Below are 23,913 nucleotides of genomic sequence, written 5' to 3' on the forward strand. Positions count from 1 at the left end.
AGCTGTCCAGTGCCTGTCGGCTTTATCTTGTAATAGGTTGTGGGGGACTGTACACACAAGCAGTGGTCCTGGAGAAAGAGCTAGGAGCTGCATCTTCCCAAATAGCACCATCACGCCTTTGGTATCGTCTTCTCAATTCACCTTTGATCATGTTCAAACATATCCTTGTATCTCTGTCCAGTTAGGCGTTTTGAGTCAAAATACCACACTGCAGTTCATCTGAGCTTTTCCCTTACCTGTGTATGTCTCTTCCCTGAGACTCCTGGGGACAGTCCTCAGAACCGGAAGGACTCCTGAACTAAAAGAAACAACGTGTTATTTTTTTGATTGTGGAATAAGATATAAAAATAGACCTCCTTTTGATTTTCATGACAAAACTGCCTGTGAATACTTCAAAAGTGTTTTTATTCAATCTTTGTTTATGGGTCTCTTTCAGAAGTTTCTGATCATTTTCTTGGCCAAAACTGATGCAAAGATTGCATCCTAAAACCATCTCAAAATATTACATTGTAAAGTGGAAGTGGTGGTAATCCCAGTAAAACTCTAATTTCAATATTTTTAAATTACTTTAAGATAGAATACCTTGGTCTGGTATCTGCTGAAAATTTCAGACTGCTGCTTCCTATGGTACTGGTGGAATTTCCATGACATTCAGCTTTCAGTTAATAGATAGGAATTAACCAGGCCCCACCTTCCTCCAGCTGCTGTGCAGTAGCTTGCGTGACAGAAGATTCCTTTCATGGAAGACCTCCAGCTGCTCATTGCTGTTTGAACTTGCCCTATGTTCTGTGGAAATCTCCATATTCATTATAGGTAATGAACACAAACAGATTATTTCTAGGTGAAATGTATTATTTGTGCTTTAAATTATTATTTCCCTCCAGAAGGCTGGCTGTGTGATGCAGAACCCACATAAACAATGCACCAGTGTACAGGTGAAATTTTCACAGTGCGGATAAGCAGCCATGGTGTAGGGGCCTTCACCACTCTTCCCTTGTAATGCAGCAAGTGGACTTACTGTGTCTAATATGCTTCCTGTGCCGAGCAGCAGTCCGACTCCTCCCCTCCCTGCCACCATCCAGGCGACCATTTCCAGGTAGGTGCAAATAACTGGTGTTACTGTAAGACTCAGGTCCTTGGAGTCCATATAACATAGAACTCTTGGACATTCTGTTTGCCAAATACGCACAAAGTGTTTGCCATGTGGACTCAGCTAAGCGCCATAAAATAAGTTTTCCCTTCTTTAGCTTAGGCAGTAGAGAGTTAAAAGCAACTGGCTGAATATATGCAACCAAAAGGAAATCCCAGTGTGTAGGAAACAAGAAAATGCTGGGCTAGAACTTACACAACTTGTCAACTTTAAGATGGGTTTGGAAGACACTCCAGTCTTGACTGGTGTGTGCTTAGACTGCAAAATAAGCAGACTGGAGGATGTTTCAAGATAGAGCACTTGGTTCATCTCGTATCCATAGCTTGACCAGAGAGTACAGGCTTAACGGGAGGTTTAATTGGCTCATAGACACAGCTAAAAATCTTTGTGGGTCTGAGAGGAAGGATCGGACTGGGGCACTGCTATCCTGGATGTGTACTGAAACGGATTTTTTTTCTGTCCACTCCCAGAGCAAAGCTGTAGGTAGCACCTAGCTGTGCAGGGTATCATGCACTATACTGAGCACCCATATTGACAAAGGCAATTTGCATTAGGTATGTGCAGGTGCATTTTGACTAAGACTTTTTTTATTTAGAGTTGCTCAAAACACAAAGGGGCACAGGGCAGAAATTCTTTTGCTCTGTAGTTTAATTCAGAAGCCAGGATGCTTGTTTTTAATACTTTGTTTTTAAGGTCTACTTAAATCCTTACCAAGGATTGGAATGATCTTGCCAAGTTGAAGGCTCTTCGTATTAATTCTTTCCAATATAAAATGGGTATTTAGAAAAAAAAAAATAAAGGAGCAGCTAATGTTTTTAGCATGTTCCCCATGTTCTTCTGTACAGAACAAAATAATTAGTTAATCCTCTGATGTTGCCTTAGCACAGTACTTGGAAAACTGAAACTGAAATAATTTGGAAGTAAATTGAGAATTTTGTTAAATTTTAAACCAAAATTAGCATAGCACATTTGGGTTCTAATCTTCAAGGTATTAAAGTAATTAAAAGAGCCATTTTCAGAGAACTGCAAACCATTTATCATTTAATTTCTGGGGTTTTTTTCTAAAATGAGCCTACCTAACACCTGACATGGGTATTTCTCAGTCTATTTAACTGTCAAGGGTTGGTAATTCTCTGAACCTTCTGTTTACTAAATTTGTACATATTCTGACACATGTAAATTATTGAGATAGATTTTTTTTTTTTTTACTTCAGTCGAGGGAAAAATCATTGAGGCAGTATCAGTTTCACATAGCAAGCTTTGCCAGAATACCCTTTGCAAGCATGGATTTAGGACACTCCATGGGAAATAAAAATATGTTAATCCACACTCTGACCTTTTCAGCTGTTCATTGGATCACCTTAGTAAAAACAACTTTTGCCCCTATGGAGGATCAGGTGACACCATGTCTGGAAATTTTTTTGGATAAGCTTTTTGTTTCTCTTTAACTTGCCTCTCAATTGTATAGCTATTTGAGTTCTGTGCTGATTCTAACAGAATATTGTGTCTTGGGACCTGTAACAGTATATAAGCATACAAAATGCATACGAACACGGTTACAGTAGCACTTGCCAGTTTTTTTCACCTTGTGCAGTTTTGTTTTGCAATTGACAAGAGGCTCTGATTTTGTGCAATATAAAAATTTATGTAGCGGATCCGTTTCCGTGCTTTGAAACCCACGCTGTCACCTTTACTTTTTAGTGCATGCTAATCACAAGACAAAATATTTTTTACTAATGATGAAGACAAAGCTTTGATCAGTTTTCTGTACACACAGCTTTCGTAGTCCAAGCTAGCCTCAGCATCTCTAGGGTTAACATCTTCAAAATACTGATGTTCAATGGAACTGCATTTCAGTAACTGTTCAACAGTTTAATCTTTACTTCACTGAAAGGTGGAGCTGCATGACTGTGTCTTTAAATCCCCACATATATATGTACACATACATAAGGTATAAACTGCCAGCAGTTACGTACTGTACAGTATTTATTCTTTAATTTGACATTATCCAGTATGGGTGCTGGTACAAAATACATTTTCAAATCGTACACACTGTAAATCTGGATATTCTCACTCAATTATTTTTTATAAATTCTCCCATTGGGGGTTCAGTCATTAATAGTTCCAGTTTAACAAACCAGGTCAATTAAAACGTTTTTCAAGAGGTTTGGGAAAAATTTGGATCATTTTCCTCTATTCTCTGTTTTTCACTTTTCATACCCTGCATTTCCTAATTCCAGCTGGGAGAAAAAGTGCTGTGTTGCACTTTTCTATGCAGTATTTTTGGCCAAATTAAAAGCAGGAAGTACCAGAAAGTTCACAGAAGAGCATATTCTTGTGAGATTTCTTGTCCAGCTTTACAGACCAAGAGATTCAGATAAGATTTGACTAAGCATTTACATTATTACATTTCTGTGGCATTGCCTGGAAAACTTGTATTATGGACATTTTGTGGTAAATGAGATTAATGCTTCTTGAATATAACTGAGGGAGAGTTTTGAGGTAACTAAGGTGGCAAGATAATTCACTTAGATAATTTAAACAAGCAGATCCTTTGGCCAACAAGAATTTGCACAATTCCTATAAGCTAAATTAACCCTACTGAACTTTGTAGGCTAACGCCTTGTCCTTCCTTTGGGAGATGTGAAAAATTGCCAACTACATGTCATTGCTCCAAAACATAGTATGAAACACAGGTTGTTCAATAATTCAAACAGTATGGGCAAAAAGACCTTGCTATAGTATTTTAGTAAAAGAGTAATAAGGATGTGCGTATGACAGCAGGTTAGTAATAAAGATATTATGAAAGTAATAAATATAAAATCAAAGAAAAGCTGCTTCAGTACATAACTGAGAATTTTATGTAAACTTGAGGAACAGATCTAAGTGCTCTGTGTACAGGTACCATGGATTTTGTATGTGAGTTTGTAAAATGCTTAGCAAACTGAAATAATTTGGAAGTAAATTGGGAATTTTGTTAAATTTTAAACCAAAATTAGCATAGCACATTTGGGTTCTAATCTTCAAGGTATTAAAGTAATTAGTGCGTTTTTATCCATCTCCTCACAGGAGAAGCTTTCTACTGATAGCCTCAGACTATGGTAGATTATCTTAATTGCTCTACATTTACGATAGGTTTTTTTAATTAAATGTAGCAGTGTTTAGATGTAACCATGAAGAATTTTCACCAAATACTTTCTCCACAACATTCTATTTGGATTCAATGCTGTAAACAAGGACCCCAAATCACCCTGATTTGTCTTGCCTTCTAGTAGTACACAACCTTAGAATTTAAATGAAGTAAAGTTTTACGTAACAGGTTGAGCTGTTGGTAATCTTTTGCTCCAATGTTATAACAAACATAACACACGTCATCATTCTAGGATTTTTCGTTGCTTAGCCTAGATTCTCCAAAACTTAGCCCACATGACAGGACTGGGAATTCAGTGTTCAGTTTGACATTCCATCCCTTTTCCGAAGGATAGATTCTTTTCTGAATTGATTATTCCTGGCTAACATGAGAATAAATTCTGAGAGTCAATGATAGTTTTCATGGAATAACCCAACAGATGCAATTTCCATATACTGTTCAAGCTGGGGTTTACTAACAAATGCAACCGTGTGCAATGCTCTGTCTGGAACCATGTCTTTGGAGATTTAAAGGTCATTTCTTATCTTTCATTCATAGTTAATCAGCCTGAGGGTTAGATGCATGATCTATATGCAATTGCCGTTCCTGACTCTCCATAGAGGCAACATGTTCTCTAATGTTTAATGACTTGTTCTTTAATGGCTTTGATCCCAATCAATTGTCTGGCCGATCAGTCCCAGGGAATAGATGTCTTGGCTTATAAAAGACCTGTTGAAGATGCAGAAATCAGATTATTTAATATTATACAAGATGGGGTCAAATATACTTTCTGTTCAGCTCACAATCCTTGTATGTAACCATGTGTAACTGTACATACCACATTCAAAATTTTATTAGCACAGATGGCAGATGAATTGGCAGTACCAGGAGTTCACATCCCGTTCCTAAGCTTTCACTGTGCCTATCAGTTTCAGCCAGTAGAGCTCAATCAAGCACAACATAAAAGATCAGGTGTGTGTCCAAGAAAGAAGTATTTCTGTTGCTGTTCTCCTGAAGTGTCACAGGTGAAGTTGCATGAGGTAGCAGAGTTATCTGTATTTTTGCTACCAAAGCCAGCAACGTCTTACTCTGTAGCCCTGCTCACCAGACTCTGGTGTTCAATGCACATTGTGGCTGATTTGATTCAGCGCATGAACCAAGCACAAAACAGATCCTCCTCTAATGCTAGTTCTCTGCCAAGATGGCAATTTGAACTGCCTTAAGGAAGGGGTCACAGTGTGCTCTAACTGACAGATGGTAAAATGAGTGCATGTAGCACTCAGTGGGGAGTGAGAGAGAGATGGGAAATGCTTTCTGATGATGCAACCCATTAGAGCGGTTCAACCCATCTTTGTATCAGGACCCCACTTCTAAATGATCAGTCCTGTGAATCTGTTGTAGAGAAAAATAATACGAGCAACCACTCCAGGATAAAAAAAAACAGGTTGGTTATTTTACAGTTAGGGAATTCTTCCAGAGGAACCTCTGGAAACCTATGGGCTAGTCCCCATTTCCTTGGAGCCTGGTACCTCTGCGGTTCCTTGGCTTAAACGGAATAGACCTACTTACACCCTAAGCTTGAGAATGAAGTGAAAGCAGGGATAGGTAGTGCTGAACAAAACAAAAACGTTAGAGAGGCCACAGCTATGTTTGCCATACCCCCTTTTGTCCTTCTGCGTAAGCATTAAGGTACAGCAGCCTTTTGTACCACGACGACAGCCATGCTTTTGTCTTTTTCAGAAGATCCCAGGCTCATTCAGTGCTCATTCTTATTATTCCCCATTTTCAAAGTGTGGCCCTTCACCACCCAAATGATGCATACGAGCACAGAAACAGTTTCCTCACTGGCTTTTCTCATTATTTCTTCCATGTTTGACCGCCGGGGGAGACGCTTCATCGTCGCAGCCCGCCCTACCCAGGGCCTCGCCGGGTAGCGCCTCGCCCTGGGGCTGTGGAGCAGTGTCCCCACCTGCGTGAGTCAACGGCACCCGGCGCAGGACAAGGCCGGGGCCCGCCGCGGCAAGGACGATTTAGAGAACAAACCACGCAAGTCTGGGGAAAAGCAGTGCATTTATACTTCAGGAGCATCTGGCCAGGGCGGCTTGGGCTGCGCGTTGCCCTGCCGCAGAGGCGGGTTACGAAGAGCCGGGCAGAGGCCGCGGGAGGTGTGGCGGCAACTGCTCCGCAAGGCGCCGGGCTCCCTCCCCCCCCGCGACTACGCTTCCCATGGTGCATTGCGTCGGGAGAGGAGACTGCGCATGCGCAGGCCCCAGGGCGCGGAGGTTTTGCTTCCGGGCCGAGGTGAGGAGGTCGGGTACGGAGCGCCGGGGGCTTCCGGGGTGCGGCGGCTGGCGGGCGCGGGGCTGCGCGGCTGCGCTCCGTCCCGCCGCCTCGGCCCCCGGGGATGGACGCGGACGGGCTGCCCATTGTGGGCTCCGGCATTGACCTCACCAAGGTACGGGCTGCGGTCGCCCGGGGGTCCGGAGCTCTCCCGCTTCCTCCCCCGGCGGCGGCTGCGCTGGCCCTGGTGCTGGGGGAGCCCCGTCTGCCCCCCCCCCCCACTCCGCTTCCCGGCCCGGCCGCGGCCTCGCCGGGCGCCCCCGGCCATCCGGCTGCTGCCGCGGGCGGGGAGAGCTGCTTCTGGGGTGGTGTGCCCGGGGTGCCGAGGCGGTGCCGCCCCGTCAGCGCCCGCCGCCTTCGTGCCGGCGGCCGAGTTCCCGCAGCGGGGTCGCAGGAGGACGAGGCGGTTCGTCTTGTCTTCAGCTGCGTCTCCAGGAGTGCGGTATTAACGTTTTCCAAAGCCGTTTTGGACACGTTCTGTGATAGAACTTGTTGTATTTAAAGGCTAAGCTATTTCAGTCTTAGAACTGTGAGGCAAATCCCGTGCAAAGCTGCTTATTCATGTCTTTTAACGATGCAACAACAATTTTTTAGCTTTGTTTCTCAACTATAGACCATAAAGACAGGACAGTTCCAATTGCTCCAATCATCCTTCCATCCTTTGTGCTACCCCATGAACTTCTGATCAGGTCGTAAGCACTGTTTGACAGTTTTGGAACTACAGAATTGAACTTCAGCAAACCCTGCCATGTGGCTGCACAGACTGAAAACTTGAGGTAGTAGCAACAACGATCTCACAAAAAATCAGGATTTGCAAAGTGTAGTGAATGGCTACACTGACAAACGGAAGACCAAAGAAGAGGTGAAGATCAGAGAGTCACTATAGTCACAAACCGTTGTTCAGTGCAGCTGAAGCTTGGCTGCAAGTATTTTTCCTTGTAAATCCTTCACTTTAGCCAATTACAATTCCATAGAGTAATTTCCTGTGTGAAGTTTAAGACTTAAACAACTGTCCAAGGTAATTAACCCTGAGGCACTATAAAGTTATACATAAACATTTCTATGAATGTGCCTGATTCCGGTCTTGTACAACAATTTAAATAAAAATTCCAAATGCCTGTTATGTTATGAGCACCAGGGGTTTTTTTTGACAAACATAACATTCTACCTTTTAGTCTGAAAAGTATGTGTGCATTGGATCTGATTTGGAGGAGTGTCACTGAAGTGTAATTTTAGGATAGTCTGGACTTGCCAATAAGAAAAGGTATAGGTAGCTACTAAAGACTGAGACAGCAGTTTCACTACTCTATTTTTTATTATGCTGTTGATTGTAACTGAGTATTTGTATGGATGACCAAGTTTTATGTTCTTTCTTAACCTTCAGAAGGAAAGATTCTGATTTCCTCTGTGTTTTTAAAAAAAATTAACACTGTTTTTCAGGAATGTTCACAATTTCATCTAAAAGTGTTTTTTTTAAATAAGGTAACAGTCCTTCATTTATGTGGATCTTGTTGCCTTTTTGGTGTATCCTGCAACTTTTCAACTGTCATGTGGAAAAGTAGGTTTTTAGTGAAAAAGGATTTGTATACGTGTATACGTATATATATTAAAAAATTGTTTGTATATATATGCATTCATAGCAAGCACGCTTAAGGCAGATTTCTAAAATAATTTCTTCTAAAACATTTGCATTTTTAACAGGGCTTTGAATCCAAATGTGAGAATTGACATCTATGTATAATCTAATTTTCTTATATTATTTAATGCAGGTTCCTGCTATTCAGCAGAAAAGAACTGTAGCATTTCTAAACCAGTTTGTCGTTCACACAGTGCAGTTTCTCAACCGCTTTTCTACTGTTTGTGAAGAGGTATGTTTATTATTTTCCTAGCTGTCAATTTATACAATGAAAAAAATCTTAGAAATAAGAACCATTCACTTCAGTATTTTTGATGCAGGAATACTGGTAGCTTAAACCAAAAATTTTAGTCTGCTTTCTGTTCAATGTTTCTCTTGAGGAAGTGCTTAAGACAGATTGTTTTTCCCCCCCAAGATATCCACGTGAACTGCTGATTATACCACACTTAATCCTGTTTACTTAAACTTTTGTGTTTGGCATAGTCTTTGAACTTTTTGATACATGGAATTTGTTCTGAGCAGCCCCATCTGTGGATATCATCTTGTTTTGGAAGAAGGATGCCATATTCCTATGGTGCTGAATCCATTTTGATAGTCAGTATCCTTCTCATCTGTGTCTTAGGATATTGCATCAAGACTTCCTTTCAGGTTTTACCACCTTTAATTTAAAAGGGTGATACCCTAAGCTCTGAATGTAAATAATTTTGATGTGGAAAAAAAGACATTTTTGGCAAGTGATTAGTATGGAATATGAAGCAATTAATTTTAGTGTCTTGTGAAAAAGAAAAAAATAAAAATATTTAGCATTAACAACTTTTTAGTGTGACTTTAGCCTCAATGGAAATATACCAGACTGACGGGACTAGAATTGTCCACTGAAAAGGACAAGAATGCTTCCTCCTTTGTAGAAAGGGTGTTTTCTAATGTGACTTTGAGCTTAACCTTTTTGTCATTAGTGGTTTTTTTGTAACTGTTCGCTAGTTTATTCAACAAAGACTACTATATAGCCCTAGCCAACAAGGCTAGGGCAGCAGTCAAATCCAATTAGACTAAGCCATGTAATCTGAGAAATTCTGTTATTTGTTGGTAAAGTTTAGAGCCAGACCCATGACAAGTATAAAATTTGGCTACCACATAAACATATGGAGCTCCAGAGGAAAAAAAAGTATTTTTTTTTCTAGATTTTTAAACTTATTGTAACTTGACACGTGGGACAGTGTAACTGCCTGGTGATGCTGTTGTCAGTTGTCCAAAATTCAGTAGTCACATGATCTCACTATTACCTCTTGCATAGGCACTATGGAAATCAGAACACACATATTTAAAGCCATCTTGAGCACACAGCAATGCTGAGAAGTACAGTTAATAAAACAGTTATTAGTTAACCTAAGCATATTGTTACCCGAGTGACTTTATGAAGTCCTTGAAAATTTTTTTGTATTTATGAAGTACAGAAGTGTTTTTAATGCAAAAGGTCCCAGTCTAAATCAACAGAAGCCAAGAAATTCAAAATTAGGGCTGACACCTTCCTTAACTCTAAATTTCTTGGCTCTTGTCTAGTCAAACTGACCCGTAAAGTTATGTAACTGTCTTCTGTACATCTTTCATCCCCTTTCCCCAGCTACATGTAGGGCACATAGTTCCTTTCAGTAGGAACTAACTCCTCTTCATGAACAAAGAACCATCTGTAAACAAGTCAGTGCACTATCCAAAAAGACTAACTCCTGTCAGTCTTTTTTTACTTTTTCTAGCATATTGGCAGAACTGCCATTTTCTTAGGGTGTTAAAGTTCTGCTTCAGAGCCAGGCAGAATCTTGCCAACGTGCCAGAAAGCTGTCAGAGTGGTACATATCTGCCAGCCAGCACGCTAGCCAACTTCACTTGGACAGGTCTGGTGGAGTATGGTAGTGATTAGTTCAAAGAGTGACAGTTCTTACAGAGTACTTTAGAAAATCTTAAGTTGTATTTTTTAAAAAAAGTGTCAAAATTTGATTGAGGTGCACCTGGAGCATATAAAGCTTCTGGTTAGCTCTCATTCACTCTGCATTTGGCTATATAGGACTTTCAGTCACCTGCTGTATTCTTTACCAGATTTTTCTACTTTGTATTTCCTCAGTTACATGCACACGCATCACGTCTTTTCATCTTCCACATTAGGAAAAAACTTTGAAGGAAGATGTTTTGGTAACTGCGAGAGTACAATATGTATGCCGTTATTCTCCAGTTGCTCAAAGTAATACCCTATTTATTTTGGCTTTCTTTTGTACATAGTCTGTCTTCATTTCTGTCAGTCATTATTTGGGAAAACTAAATGCCCAGTGAAATTATTTAAAATTTGAACCACTATAGCTGCTACACTAAAAAGGGATGTCATTGCTTCCTTTACTTCATAATGTTATCATCTCATTTACACTCTACTCTGCCTTCAGCAGCTAGAAGACAAAAGTGATTTCGTTTAGCTAGATGTGAACTGTTTTATATGTGTAAGTGGCCTAGGGGAGTGTTTTCACGTCCTAATTGTTTTCTATTCTAGAAATTGTCAGCGCTCTCTCTACGTATCCAACAAATTGAAACAACACTCAATATTTTGGATGCAAAGGTTTGTATGTGTACAGACTTTGTCTTCTGACAGTGACAGGCTCCTAGGTCACATGAACTAGATTCCTTTTCATAGTCTGAATTGAGCAAATAAGTTTTCATAATGATTTGAAGGAGCTAATACGAAATGCTCACACGGCAAATTCTTTCTTTGCGTGCCTTGCCACTTACATTGTGTAACATTTGAACACATAGTTGATATGGAAGAAAGGAACCAACAGCACACAGTGGAAACGTTGGTTTTGTCTCTGTTAAGCATAATGAACAGGGAAGGAGCACTTGACTCTTGAAAGGGCAACTGGACTACATGGCAGCTTACTTCTGTTGGTTTTATTGCAATGTTTGGTTTTAAGAAAATGGAGGGAAGTTTCCCGATATTACAATATGCAACTTGTGTTGCAGGGTTGCAGTATGGAATTGCATTTGCCATGCAAACTCTAATGAGAAATTTTTGCCCCCTTTGTAAAGCTAAAGTATCTCTGTAAGTGTTACCGGACTGTAAGGATTTCAATTGGTATAAGTAGCTAGATAGGTGCCTTGTAAACCTTTTGATATTGAAATGTGACCTGAATTGGATCTAAGCTGACACAAATGTGTCTGATGTATCTTCTTTAGCTAAAATGATAAAGTGATATAATCTATAGTCATGTATTATCGTTTAATTTGCTAAAAGAAAGGAAAAAAAAACCAAAGCGAAAACCCATCCACTGTAAGGTTTTAACTGATCCTTCTTTCAGTAATGATGGAAGCAATTTCGGTTAGCTTTTCAGGGAGCAGGGGTAGAACATTTTGCAACCATTCATTAAGATCTTTGTGAAAAAAATACTGTAGTAATACAAAGAGTGCTTACTAACTCTTATTTATTTCAAAATATTTAGAAATTATCAGTATTGATAATTTTTGCAGAATTCTTCATAATCACGTTAAATAGAATTTCCTTCAAATAAATACGTGGTGTTATTTAATATCCACTCTCAGCATTTCCTTAAAAAAGAGTGAAAGGTGTAGAAAATTGCAAAATCTGTAACCAGTCATCCATCTGTTAGGTAAGCAAGCTGTTCTTGTCATGATTTCTTTCACCGTAGAGGAAGTAGCAGAGAAGATGGCACGGCTCTCGTGTGGTTGATAAGTGCAGTAGCAAAATACTGGGAAGGTGTGGAAGCCTTTCCTGCGCTGCAACCCTGTGTTAGCAGTGAAAGCTCCAATGGTGTGTTTTGGGGTTTTTGTTGTAGAAGCCACCTGAATAGAAAAATCTTCTTTTTTTGCCAATCAAAATACCAAAACTAGTGATAAAAAGTTACGATTTTACTAATGTGAAACCTACCTGGGGAATATGTGGTAAGCAGCATACTGCAGATTTTATTGTACACCTAGACTTACAATATGCTCATTGCTTGTTTGATGACGTTTTGTACATTCAGTTATCCTCTATTCCTGGCCTAGAAGATGTCAAATTTGAAGTGTCCAGTGCAAATATGAACAGTGTTACAAATGGTCCTGTGGCACAAGCTACTACGGATCAACAGACAGCTGTGTCACCTCAATCTGGAGTAAGTAATGAAGCATAACTAACACATTGAAGGAATATACCTCTCTCAAGTTTCTAGTCTCATTTGAAACAGATGGAAGCAGCAAGTCTACTGGAAGAGAGCAGTCAGCTGAAAAGACCTAAAACTACATTTTTCACTAATGAAACTGTTTTTATGAGTGACTTAAAACAAAAAAAGGTATAGCCTTGAATATGTGGCTTAAATAATTAGGACTAACTTAAATCTAATGGTAAATGCCTCGTTCCTCTTCTTCAATCAGACTAAAATATGAACATTAATTACATCAGGGGACTGGGAAGGTCATGAACGAAAGTAACAGTTTGAATCACATGATTCCAACTCTTTTCTACTTCCCTCAGAATGTGAGCTTTCAGCTCAAATTGGACTTTCTAGCATACTTTATTTTAAAGAGGTTATTACAGTGAATGTTTTCTACATATTATCATCTATGTCCAGAAAATGCCAGCATATTATAAGTGATCAACATTAAGATCCTATCCCTGCAATTAATTTTTTGCTGGGTTTGGTTTTGTGTGTGTGTGTGTGTGTGTTTGGTTGTTTTTTTAACCCAAACTTAAATCCTGTGATCACCACTTCACTAAGTGAGGCTTTCTGGCTGATTTATAGATGGAGTTCTTTCTTCAGTTTCCTCTTACAGTTTCTTTTCTTGGAATCTCCAATTCCAATCTCTGTTCATTCTCTTATTTGGTGGAAGTTGCTGTGGAGCAGCAATAGTTGGAGTACTCTGCTGCCTTTCCCTGCCTCTTAAAGATTGTAGCTCTAATTTGCAGCCAGCAACACGGGAGACAGAACGGACAGTTAGCATTGCGTGTTTCAGTCATGTTAGAGAATGACTCCCAGTTATTGCCGTTTTCTTTAAAATGTTCCTCCTCTCAGATACTACAGTAGGGACAGATACTCCTGAAAGGAGGTTTCCAATGCTACTTTCAACTGGTTAGTTTAATAGCAAATATGCAGTTTTCTGTTGCCCTTTAAATAGTAGTATAGCTTCTTGTTATTTTTCATTTTTTTAACTAATTACTCTCAAGTATTCTTTGCTTTCATTATGTTATCCTTTAGGTTAATGGTTTATACTAAAAAGTATAGTTTAAAAGTTACATGATCTGTATGAAACATTTATCAGGGAATCAAATAAATATTTTGAGGAAAAAAATGCATTGAAACACTAGGGGAGATATAAAGATATAATCCTCTAAAAAATTATATTTTATAAAGTTAGGATTTAAATTTAGTTCTGTTTTATTCATTAAATATAATAAACTTAACAGGGCTATTATAGGCTAATTTTTTTTTCACTTATTGTGCAATAACTTAAAATTGTGACTAAAAGTAGAAAGTGACGCTTGTAACAGTTGATAATGAAAGAGCTGGTTTTTGTGTATTCATACATCTTGGAAATCTCTAATACTGTGAGTGTATATCAGAATAATCTTGATGCAAGAAGAGTTGCACTTTACGCTTAAATTACAAATTTTATGGATTGAAATCTCTCCATGCTTCTGGTCTGCATACCTAACCATTAAAGTGTTACCTTCTTTGTATACAGCAAAACAATATACATGAAGAAGGGTTACAGAAAACGGAGGTAGTAACAGAAAATGTCAGAACTGTGGCCAAGGATCCAAGATATGCCAGATATCTGAAAATGGTACAAGTGGTAAGTCAGTTCTCTTATCATTCTTTGGCTACTCCATTATTTTTAGGTGGAACATCACGCACAGCTGTAAGTGAACATTAAATGTCTGAAGATATATATTGCATCAGTAATCTTTAAGCTAGGATAACATCACAGTGTTTCTAGCACAGCTTCTCTAATAAATGAGCTGATGTAATATATTCCCTCAGACAGCTTCAGGCAAGATCTTTCTACAAAATTCTGCCAATATACTTGTGAACTGAAGGTGTGAAGATGTGGAAATGCAGAGTAGCATTAGCTGGAGTCACAGAAGATGCCACTGGAAGTGTACTTATTCTGGCAGAATTGGTGTCATTCCCTACACACAGACATGATTACAGTGTGGTTTTGCTGTAGGGTACAAAATGCAGCTTTGCTAGTATAGTCCAGAGCAGGAGTATTTGATATTTCTGTAGGCTTCAAAATAGAGACAGAAGAATTGCTTCGCTACTTGGTTCCACCGCAGTTTCCTGTTATTCATGATGCAGGTTTTTTTACCTCTTTATCTGTGGGCTGTTCTAGAGATAAATAGGAAATAAATTAATATAATCTCAGTATTTACATGTGTGAAAACTAATGAAGGAGTGAAAAAGTGAATGGGAGACTCTTGGTGACATTTTTTAAGAGCTCTTTTTTTCACATCCACAAAATTAAAAATGAGATTGGAAACAAAGGAAAAAATCTGTCTTTATTTTCAAGCTGTCAGTGGAAATTTTCCTCTAAAATATTATTGTAATTTTGGAATATATGACTGTGTCATAGTATTAGTAAAATGTTGCTTATGTTAAAACCAATTTCATGGTTTCACTCGCTCTTCAGAGCAATTATTACAATTGGTGTGCTTGGTACTTTGGATGATGTTCCAGACCTTATTTTTCATTTGAATCACAAATTGGCGCTTTATGGGTGGCTTATTACAAACCATTTGGAAAACCTAGCAGTGGGGTAGTAGCAGAGAGTAGAATGCTATGTTAGTGTATTGATTGAATGCCAGACTTCAAAGTGGATATGAAAGTGCTGGATGGTCTAATTACTTTGACTTTTTTCTGGTGACTGCTAGAGGAGTGACATCTCACTTTCCACATTTATCCTTTGTCCTGGCAGTTCCTGGTGACTCCTCTGCCAGTTGTAAACAGTGTGGTAGGAAAGTCAAACTAACGTACTACAAATTAATGTGTGTGTTTGTATTTGTCAAACTTGTCTTCTTGTGCAGTCAAGTATTTCAGTTAGTGTCATTTATTTGCCCAAATTAAGTTTCTAGCTGAAGATTTGTTTGAACTGATCATTTATTTACTGCTTACAATATTTGTATTATTTAAGAATTAGCACTGTGAACAGATATTTCTTTTACACTAAAGATAGTTGTTCTGTGTAATACTAACAAACTCATTTCGATGGAGTGCAGTTGAGCATACTAAATTAATATTTTTTAAGATAAGGAAACCGTACAAAAGCAATATCATATTTGCTACAATAAATGTTCAGAACACTTCTATTGACAGTATGAGAGGAGCAGTCTACGATTTCAGATAAACTTCATGTTTAAAGTACAGATACTCTTACTTGATTCTAAACACCAAAGATGACTGCATAGATGCCAGGATACTGACTGGCCTCATATAGACTGATCCTTGCTTTAAAGGACTGAAATAAAAACCAAACACGGAGAGCGCACTGATCTTCAGGAATTGCCAGCACTGATGGTATGTGACCTCTTTCTGCGCTATGGAGAACCAAAACCTATTTGGCAACAAGCTTGCTACTTGCACTGTGGCTTCTCCAGGACCTGCACACTTCCCGAGCTGCAGGACCAGGCTGGAAGTAGGGCTGGGGTCTGGGGTACACTGTGTATGATGAATGTGTAGTGATTTGGATTGTTTCAAGTCTTAACTGGGCAGGGAGAAATGCAATGGAAATTTAGTATTGGCTCCTATGTCAGAAAAGTAGTAGTTAGTAGTCAGTGTAGTTAGTTAGTAGTCAGTAGCCTAGTTAGTAGTCAGTTAGTAGTTAGTAGTCAGTGTAGTTACTGTTTAGATTTAAAATAGTTGCCGGTTTTATTTTAGTAAGATTTAGGGTGACAGCAATATTAGGCTCCGATTTTCCAGATTAAAACTTATGAAAGTATGAAAGATAAAGTAATTGTAATTATAAACAGATATAGGTACAATCTTATTTGCTGTCCTTCAGGAAAAGTGTGCACTGTTAAAGGATATTTTGATTAAACTTAAAGACTAGTTTTGTAAATCTATGATATATGAGGGTACTGAGAAGTTTTTTTCTTACATATTTTGATGCATTCAATTTTGGAAGAAAACACTTCTCCAGGTGTGAACATAAAAACATAGCAGTTTCCAATCCATTCATAGAACTTCATATACCAAGCTCCCTTTCATTGAGAGCAAATACAAATTCTGCTTTGCCTGATCTGACTCAGTCTGGTTTTCACATGGTTTGAATTGATGCGTAAACCCTTCATTAGTGACTTCTGAGCTGGGGAAAGGAACCCTAAGAGCACTCAAGCAAGGGAAAAAACATTAGATAGTATGAGACAGTGTATAGGCACACAGTCCCTGGTGTCAAAACCTATACTAGAATAAGGGAGTATTTTAAACTGTCATGAAATACTCAGATGTTTTCCCCTTTGTAATGTACATTAGTTGTGAATTACTGAGAAATTCTTTATTACAAGCTAATACCTTGAAACTATTTGAGTCCCATTTTTGCCAATATGCCTAATAGATTGCTAAAACTATGTCCCTGTCTGAGTGCTTTTCCGGAATCTTCAAAAAAAAGTCTTGATTGTGATTCTTATTGTGAAACTGCACAAGATAAGCACAGTAAGACAGCTAGCTTAGCTCTCACTTGCCAGGTTAGGTATTCAACTGTTACTAGTACCACATGCTTCTCTGGAACATGAGTCATGGCTGCCCTTTATTTTATCACTATTTTACTTACTTTGGACAACACATATATTTGTCCTGTGCCAAAAGAATCCAACACAACTTTTCACTTAGGTTGTGAGGCCTCTTCTGACTTTTCTAGACCACCAGTAGCTTTGTCCCTTGGAAATCAGAAATTGGATCCTTTTTTTGGTTGGTTGGTTTGGGGGTTTTTTTGTTTGGTTTGGGGTTTTTTTTGGTTTTCCCCTCCTGTCTTGGCATGCAGTGGTCCAGGTGGTGTTTCTGATGGTTTGCAACAGGAGATGGCAAAGCAACAAGTTGTCTTTGAGCAACTCTAGTGGAAACATAGGAGCAGTTTGTTGGAGTGTATCTCGTAAGACGACGTGGGTCAAAGTGTTCTTGGGTATGTGATCCAAGATGAGGGGATATTTAGGTGTTGCTGAATAAAATAAAGTGCAGCAGCTGTGGAAGGACTTGCAGTGAAAGGAAGGAATTTTTTTTTAACACGTACATAGTTGGCTAAAATCTGTCCACAAGTCATAGAAGATTCAAGCCTGACTGTACAAGCACTTGTGTTCAGAGGAATCACTTTTAAATTGTGCTTCTATTCTCATGTCCTGTTTGCCTTTTCCTGCATGCTTTTTAAAGACTTTTCCAATTTTTAGCACTGCCTTAAGGTATCCTTCCAGAGCTGTAGCAGATGCACTTTCCTGGTTTTCCTCCCTCTTTGGCTATACCTTCAGCATGTCCAAGTCGTCTTCATCTTTCTAGCATGACTGTTCTCTGCTGTCTTTGTGCTGTTTTGTGCTTTCTTCATGTTATCCATACAAATAACTTCAGCTTCATGGTTTTGTCATCATGAATTGCAAATATATCTGTTCATTCCTGATTTTCTTCCTGCAGCTTTCTCTAGATGTTTTGCCATAAATATAAGAAGAATTAAAAGGGCCTTTGATCTCAGTCATTTCTCACTTCTAGGTTCATCCTGATGGCAGCTGAGATTATCATTCTGTGCTCTTGTTCAACAAGTGACATGCATAAATTTGTATGAAAGTGTAGCCTAAAAGAACCTGTGGAATTTAGTTCAATTGTTTGTGTCCAGTAGTTTCACATTATTATTCTTCTTACGCAGGGTGTTCCCGTAATGGCAATACGAAACAAAATGATTTCTGAAGGGCTAAATCCAGATCTTCTTGAGTAAGTAACTTGTAACTTTCAGCAGGGCTGGAATGCAACCATGTGTTTCAAAAACTTGGAAAAAAGTGTGCTTAGAAAAGCTTTTTTTATGGTATTGTGAATCTAAATTACCAGCATTAGAACAGGTTTTGAAGTCTTCTGTGAAAGGCGTTTTAGCATTTTATGGGTCTGAAGAGGGCCATCAGTACCAAAGGAGGAGGGATGCAATCTCAAGTATGAGCTGTCTTTTCAGTATTGTCTAGTCCAAGGCAAGGCCCGGGAAATAGAGAGACTGGAATATAAATGGGTAGGTACTGCACCCTCCCAAACAGAAAGTTGCAGGCCTTTACCATTCAGACTTGACAAGAAACGGAAGGGCTTCTTTCAAGCCAAGCAGAGGTGGTGCAGTTCAAGGAAAAGGATATAGCAATGACAAGGTAACATTTGACAATGTGCATTTAGCGATGAGGAATCAAATAATATGTCAGTAGCCATTTTTACCGTACTGTTTAGAGTATGAGGTTTTTCCCAGATATTTTCTTCCAACACTTCAATAGCAAAATGCCATCATTGTAGAGTAATAAGAACAAGCTCTATTTTATTTTGCCGGATGCATGAGGGACAACACAGTTGTTTCCAGATTCCTGCAGTAGTTGGAGTGTACAGCTTGGCTTCAACATTGGCAGTGTAAATTGAATTCAGCAGTTTGAAATTGTGACTGTTAATTGAGCTAACCTGATGTGAAGACTACTAAGAATAGATACTCATTTTCAAAGCTGTTTGTCTGGCCTTAAGCATGAATTTTAAGCTTGTTTTACATTTGACATGTCATTTAGTTTTACTGTGCTATTTCACAGAATTTGTTAAACCGATGAAAATATTAACTTTCATTTTTACATTGTAGCCACTAAACTGAAACACTTGCATCCTCTTCAGAAACTGACAATGTATTAGAAAGCCCGCTTCTCCTTTCCAGTGAACTCTTCTTACATTTTGGAAAGACTTATTCTGAAACTAGCAACTTGTTTAATGAAATAAATAAAAATGTAGGAAAACTGAAGTATCATCGTATGTTGAGTCACTTTATCTCCCAGCTACTTCCTGGTGTCTAAATAAGCCTAAGGTAGTTATTCCTCATTTGATATTTTTACTGATCAAATGAGAAATAAGAAAAAGAACACAAGTAAGAACCCGTGCAAGTCTGAGACAGGGTTATCAAACATGGGTTTACTGGGTTTACTATATGTATGTTAAATGTGTTTTATTTCTTAATCTGCATTTCTGGTCCATACGTTTCTGTAAATGCTGCTATTTCTTCATGTTTGGATGGATTTTTATAGTAGATAAAAATAAGATAATAGGTTAAAATTTCAAAAGCTTTTTTAAAAAAGTACCTGCTTTTGGATTGTCTGTTTTGGGTTAAGACAGAAATGTTATTACTGTGGATTGGGGCTCACAGAATATGGTTGGGGTTTGGTCTCAAAGTCCATCTTCGGAGATTCTGTGCAACACTAACGCTTAGGCAGATTTTCTTTAAAATGTTGTTGGTTAGAAAACTGTATAAGAAAGAAATGTAAAAGAAACTAAAAGAAAGCTAATTATTTGGCAAGGTGCATGATACCTCTTTGAAGAATTGGTATTATTTGAAATAATTTTTTAATATTTTAAGGAGTCAGGGGTGACCTTTCTTTTAATCTTCATGCTTTCTTGTCTCAATATCGTAGGCTTTTTTTTTTTAAATATATATCTTGCCATTCACACCACATTTCTTGGTTCTTCAGGTTCCTTAGGCCTGCTCACTCAGTCCCAGTGAAAATTAGGAAAATGTACATATTGCTGTGTGCTTAGTCAGTTACTGCAGACTCCCCCAGCTACTTGCCAGTGACTGAGAGTGGTTTTTCTGTGGCTGAAGAGATGCTAATTCTAATAATATGGAGTTGTTTACACTCTCTTCCTTTGGCTATTTTACTTCCACTTCTGTTACTGCTCTTTTCTCAGCTTTTTATGGAATTTGAAAACTGCCTATTTTATCAAGCTCCCAATTTATCTATTTTTAGTTTTTGTTTCTTATCCTTCCTCTCTTGCCTGTCTACAATTCCAGGAGAGTTTGTCCTGCCCTCGTGAAGTAAAGGAATTCATTGCCATCTTTCTCTCTCTACTAGAGGAGAGTTTTTGCACTGCTCTCTCCAGATCACATGTCTTTGCACGGCTCTTCTGTTTTGTCATTACCACAGCAACAAGGAATAATATTGTGAAGTGGTATTTGCATGAGAAAGCGAACACTTTCTTAATTTATTTTGGAGGTGTGCAGGGGGGAGGGAGAAGGCTCTCTTACAGCTCTTTAATGCACTTCTCATGTTTGCACCCAAAATGTTTAGAAACACTTTAAAGGTACCTTAGGGATTTTCAATAGGGAAATTATAATAAACAGAACTAAAGCTGGAAAAGAAATTCTGTGGCATGACACACAGGGGTGGCCCCAAGATAAATAACAACAGAACAAATAATATGATTGTCAGCTTAGTTTAAAATGTAATGTTTTATCAAAGAGAGCAGTTAACTGTGATACAGGAAGCTAGTTTCTGTGAAGATCATTCTTCCCTGAGTATAACTGCGTATATATTTTCTCCCTTGGTTTCAGAATTTACCAGGCTCAGTTTTTCTTGTATTGTCAAACACATTAGATGCTTAGGAGGGAGGCTCCAGGGAGAGCCAGCATCTTCAGTCAGTAGTGTTAGTTAGTCTTTAGATGGCTTGCTTCTCTCCCCTTCATTCCCAGGAGATTCCCTGAGCAAATGTTTTGACACAATGTTAAGATCCATCTTAAATATTCTCTTCAAAACTAAATACAAGAGATCCGATCATTTGTAGTCAATAAAAATCCCATGGCTGCTCTTGCATGTCAAATTTAACCCAGTGTTCTAGCCAAATTCCACTCTGAGTAATTCTTTTTTGCTTCTCTAAATTATCCCTGCAGTTTTAGTTGGATACAATATTGTTCATTTCCTGTCTTTTTTTTTTCAAGTGCTATTTACACTGCATAATGGTGTACAGCGTGTTCCTTTCAGCCCTAGAACCTCTGAAGATTGAAAAAAATTGAATTAATCAGTATTGCCTGCTTTCAACTCTTTCTACAAGTGCTTGCCACTTCTTAGTGATCTGTCATTATTTCCGATAACCTCAAAGGTGTGCACTCAGTGTCTACAGAGTTTTGATGTCCAGTGAGTTACAGCTTCTACCGTTTATCTTTCAGTTCTAAGTGAAGCAATACCAATAAGGTGTGTGTTTGTAAACCATAAACAGTTAATGTGTTAAATGTTGTGGATGTGAAGTGCATGCAATTGTAGTGAAAGGACATTAGCATTACATGCTAAGTTGCTTGTGTTCTCAGCTGCCTTCCAGGATTTACAACATACAACGTTTTTGTTGTCTGCAGGACACCAGATGCCCCTGTGCCTGCCTGGGGAGATGATGGGAATGCAGAAGACAGTTCTGATAGCGAATCTTCTTTTAGTGACTAAAGAGACTGATTTTGGCCTTTGGAAACCTCTGTTAAGTGCTAATGTGTTTGGAGCTTTAGCAGACAACGGTTTTGCATGGGTCACGTGGGTGATGTGATTTATCCGACAGCATTTTTAAAAACTAAGATCCTCCATATTCTCTCCCAGAAAGTTTGAACAGGCAGCATGTTTCAACCTGAACCTTTCCACCACGAAAATTAGCTGTGAGATCCTTGCAGTTTTTATGCTGCGTCATTTCAGATTCCTTTCTGATTCTTCTAAATTACTTTGTAAAACTCTAAAAATTCCACACCTCTAATCCTCCAGGTCTTTAAGACTGCATTCTGGTCATTATTCGATTTTTCTGTGTAACACTTTGAACCTAAGTTGCCTTATTTCTGTCCCATAACATACACGTAAAGTGACTTTTCAAAATGAAACTGTTTAATTGTAGTCTGATGAACTGTATTTTTTTTCTGACATTCTGTATTCTGAAGTGACGCAACAAGAATTATACAGAAGTCAGCTGTCCTATGGTGATTGCAAATTAGTGACACTCTGTTTTGAAAGAGACTAAAATACAAGTGAAAAATACATTAAAAACCAATCTGAACCTGTTTTCAAAGTATATACTACTATCAGATTTCATGTTAGAGTCTGTACAAAGTTAAAGAAATTCCTGCTCTGTAGAAGAGTTGATTTATCAAATTCAGGTTACAGTGGTGTAGAAAGCTACAAATATTGCAAGATTGATTTGAAAATGACACTGTGAAAGTAGCAAGTGACTGGGAGATTATTAATGGAATACCAGATTTTCACTACTTGTTCACTGTCACGTGGGTCAGTAGAAACCACTTTCTGACTGCTGTGGGGCTTATGCGAAAGGAGCTGTGGCTGAGCAGGTTTCATAGGATAAGAAATCACCTCCAAGTTGGTGCCTTTGGTAATTTCAGCAAAGAACCCAAATTCCAGTTTGTATAACGATAAAACTACCATGCTACCTCTTGAGGTATGCATTGGGGAACAAAATAAAGAAATCCACTTGGAGCCTGACTGGCCCTGAAGACTTCCCTCCAAAGTACTTAATCTACTCCATGAGTCAAAAATGACATTTCATTAAAGAATCTTCTATAATATAATTTTTTCCACATGAAATTCTTCACAATCTATTTGAATTCCCCAGATTATTGTGATTATACCAGAATGCTGCGGGCCAGGCAATCATTCACTTTCTGGTATTTCACATTCTTCCTGAGACCAAGAAAAGACTAAACTGAAGCTCTAAGTATATAAATTCGTTAGCTTTTATGATCGAGTCATTATCTTCTCTCTTATTTGTGCCACTTCAGTAGGTTAGCTGCTTTTTTTTCTGTAACTTAAGGCATGTAACTTGGCTCCGACTTGAGTCTAGCAGATATATTTAAGCTCTTCATAACCTGTAAATCAGAGTAATGCCTGAATCCCTACGAAAGCATATATGCACTAGAGAATGTCTAGAGATGGCATTTCAGTGTTGAGTTAATTATTATTGAATGCTTAAACAAAAATATTCAATAGTTAACACTTGGTAAAACTTGACAAATATTAACATATTAGCAATAAGTATTTCAACAGTGTTATTTCAGAAAGCATATATTAAAACACTGGTGACTTTTTGAAATCTGTATTTGAAAACTCATTGAAGCAATCTGTATAATTAAAGCTATGTTTTGTAAATCAAAGTTGTGGTTCTATTTTATTCCCATATGTTGTTTTAAACAAGATAATGAAAATTCTTCTGAAGTGTCTGCAAGTCGTGTTTCTCCAAAACTAGTTATGCTGAAGTTGCATCAGTGCTAACTGAGGGAAGAGTTTTGAAAATAGGGGACTGGAGTCTAACCTAAGCCATGTTAGCACTCTGACTAGAGGAGAACTGAACATCCCATAGCTGCTATTCTAACAAGAAAATGTAAGGAAAACTGAAATTAATGAGGACTGTATGTTCTATATTCTGGAGCTGATATTAAACTATTTAAGGAAGCAGCATGATTTACAGAGTTGACTTGAGACATAGTAGTTAATTATTTTTTAAAAGAAATAACCAAGGTTACCGAAACACATTTAAGGAGGTATGACTTCCATTGTTTATAATTTTGAAGAAGCTTTTTGTGTAATTTTAGTCTGAAAAACCTTAAATCAATTGTATTTTGCACCACTAGAGATGTTTTTTATGTGGAACAAAAAAGAAAGCCTACTGT

At 38.3% G+C, this 23,913-nt stretch overlaps 1 protein-coding gene across 2 annotated transcripts; it reads left to right on the forward strand.

Annotated features, from left to right (window-relative positions):
* The first annotated feature begins 6,542 nt into the window (after positions 1–6,542).
* Positions 6,543–23,451, forward strand: WASHC3 (WASH complex subunit 3). 2 transcript variants are annotated; one of them, XM_087765584.1, is made up of 7 exons: positions 6,548–6,735; positions 8,390–8,488; positions 10,790–10,855; positions 12,276–12,404; positions 13,972–14,082; positions 18,133–18,197; positions 21,613–23,451. In XM_087765584.1, exons 1-7 carry the CDS (start codon positions 6,685–6,687, stop codon positions 21,695–21,697), a joined length of 606 nt encoding a protein of 201 aa, XP_087621710.1. In that variant the 5' UTR covers positions 6,548–6,684; the 3' UTR covers positions 21,698–23,451. The 2 variants fall into 2 exon arrangements, with proteins under 2 accessions (XP_087621711.1, XP_087621710.1); XM_087765585.1 differs by lacking the exon at positions 12,276–12,404 and having other exon boundaries at positions 6,543–6,735.
* Positions 23,452–23,913: the final 462 nt, after the last annotated feature.

The sequence above is a fragment of the Nipponia nippon genome, unplaced genomic scaffold (genome assembly GCF_047370975.1).
Source record: "Nipponia nippon isolate SJK-2023a ecotype South Korea unplaced genomic scaffold, ASM4737097v1 scaffold_3, whole genome shotgun sequence".
Classification (NCBI taxonomy): Eukaryota; Metazoa; Chordata; class Aves; order Pelecaniformes; family Threskiornithidae; genus Nipponia; species Nipponia nippon.

Bases quoted from the DNA above. Each gene is read 5' to 3' on its own strand.
- WASHC3 (XM_087765584.1), top strand. From the start codon at position 6,685: ATGGACGCGGACGGGCTGCCCATTGTGGGCTCCGGCATTGACCTCACC. The intron at 10,856-12,275 runs GTTTGTATGTGT...TTGTACATTCAG, and splicing joins TCAATATTTTGGATGCAAAG to TTATCCTCTATTCCTGGCCT. The intron at 18,198-21,612 runs GTAAGTAACTTG...TGTTGTCTGCAG, and splicing joins CTAAATCCAGATCTTCTTGA to GACACCAGATGCCCCTGTGC.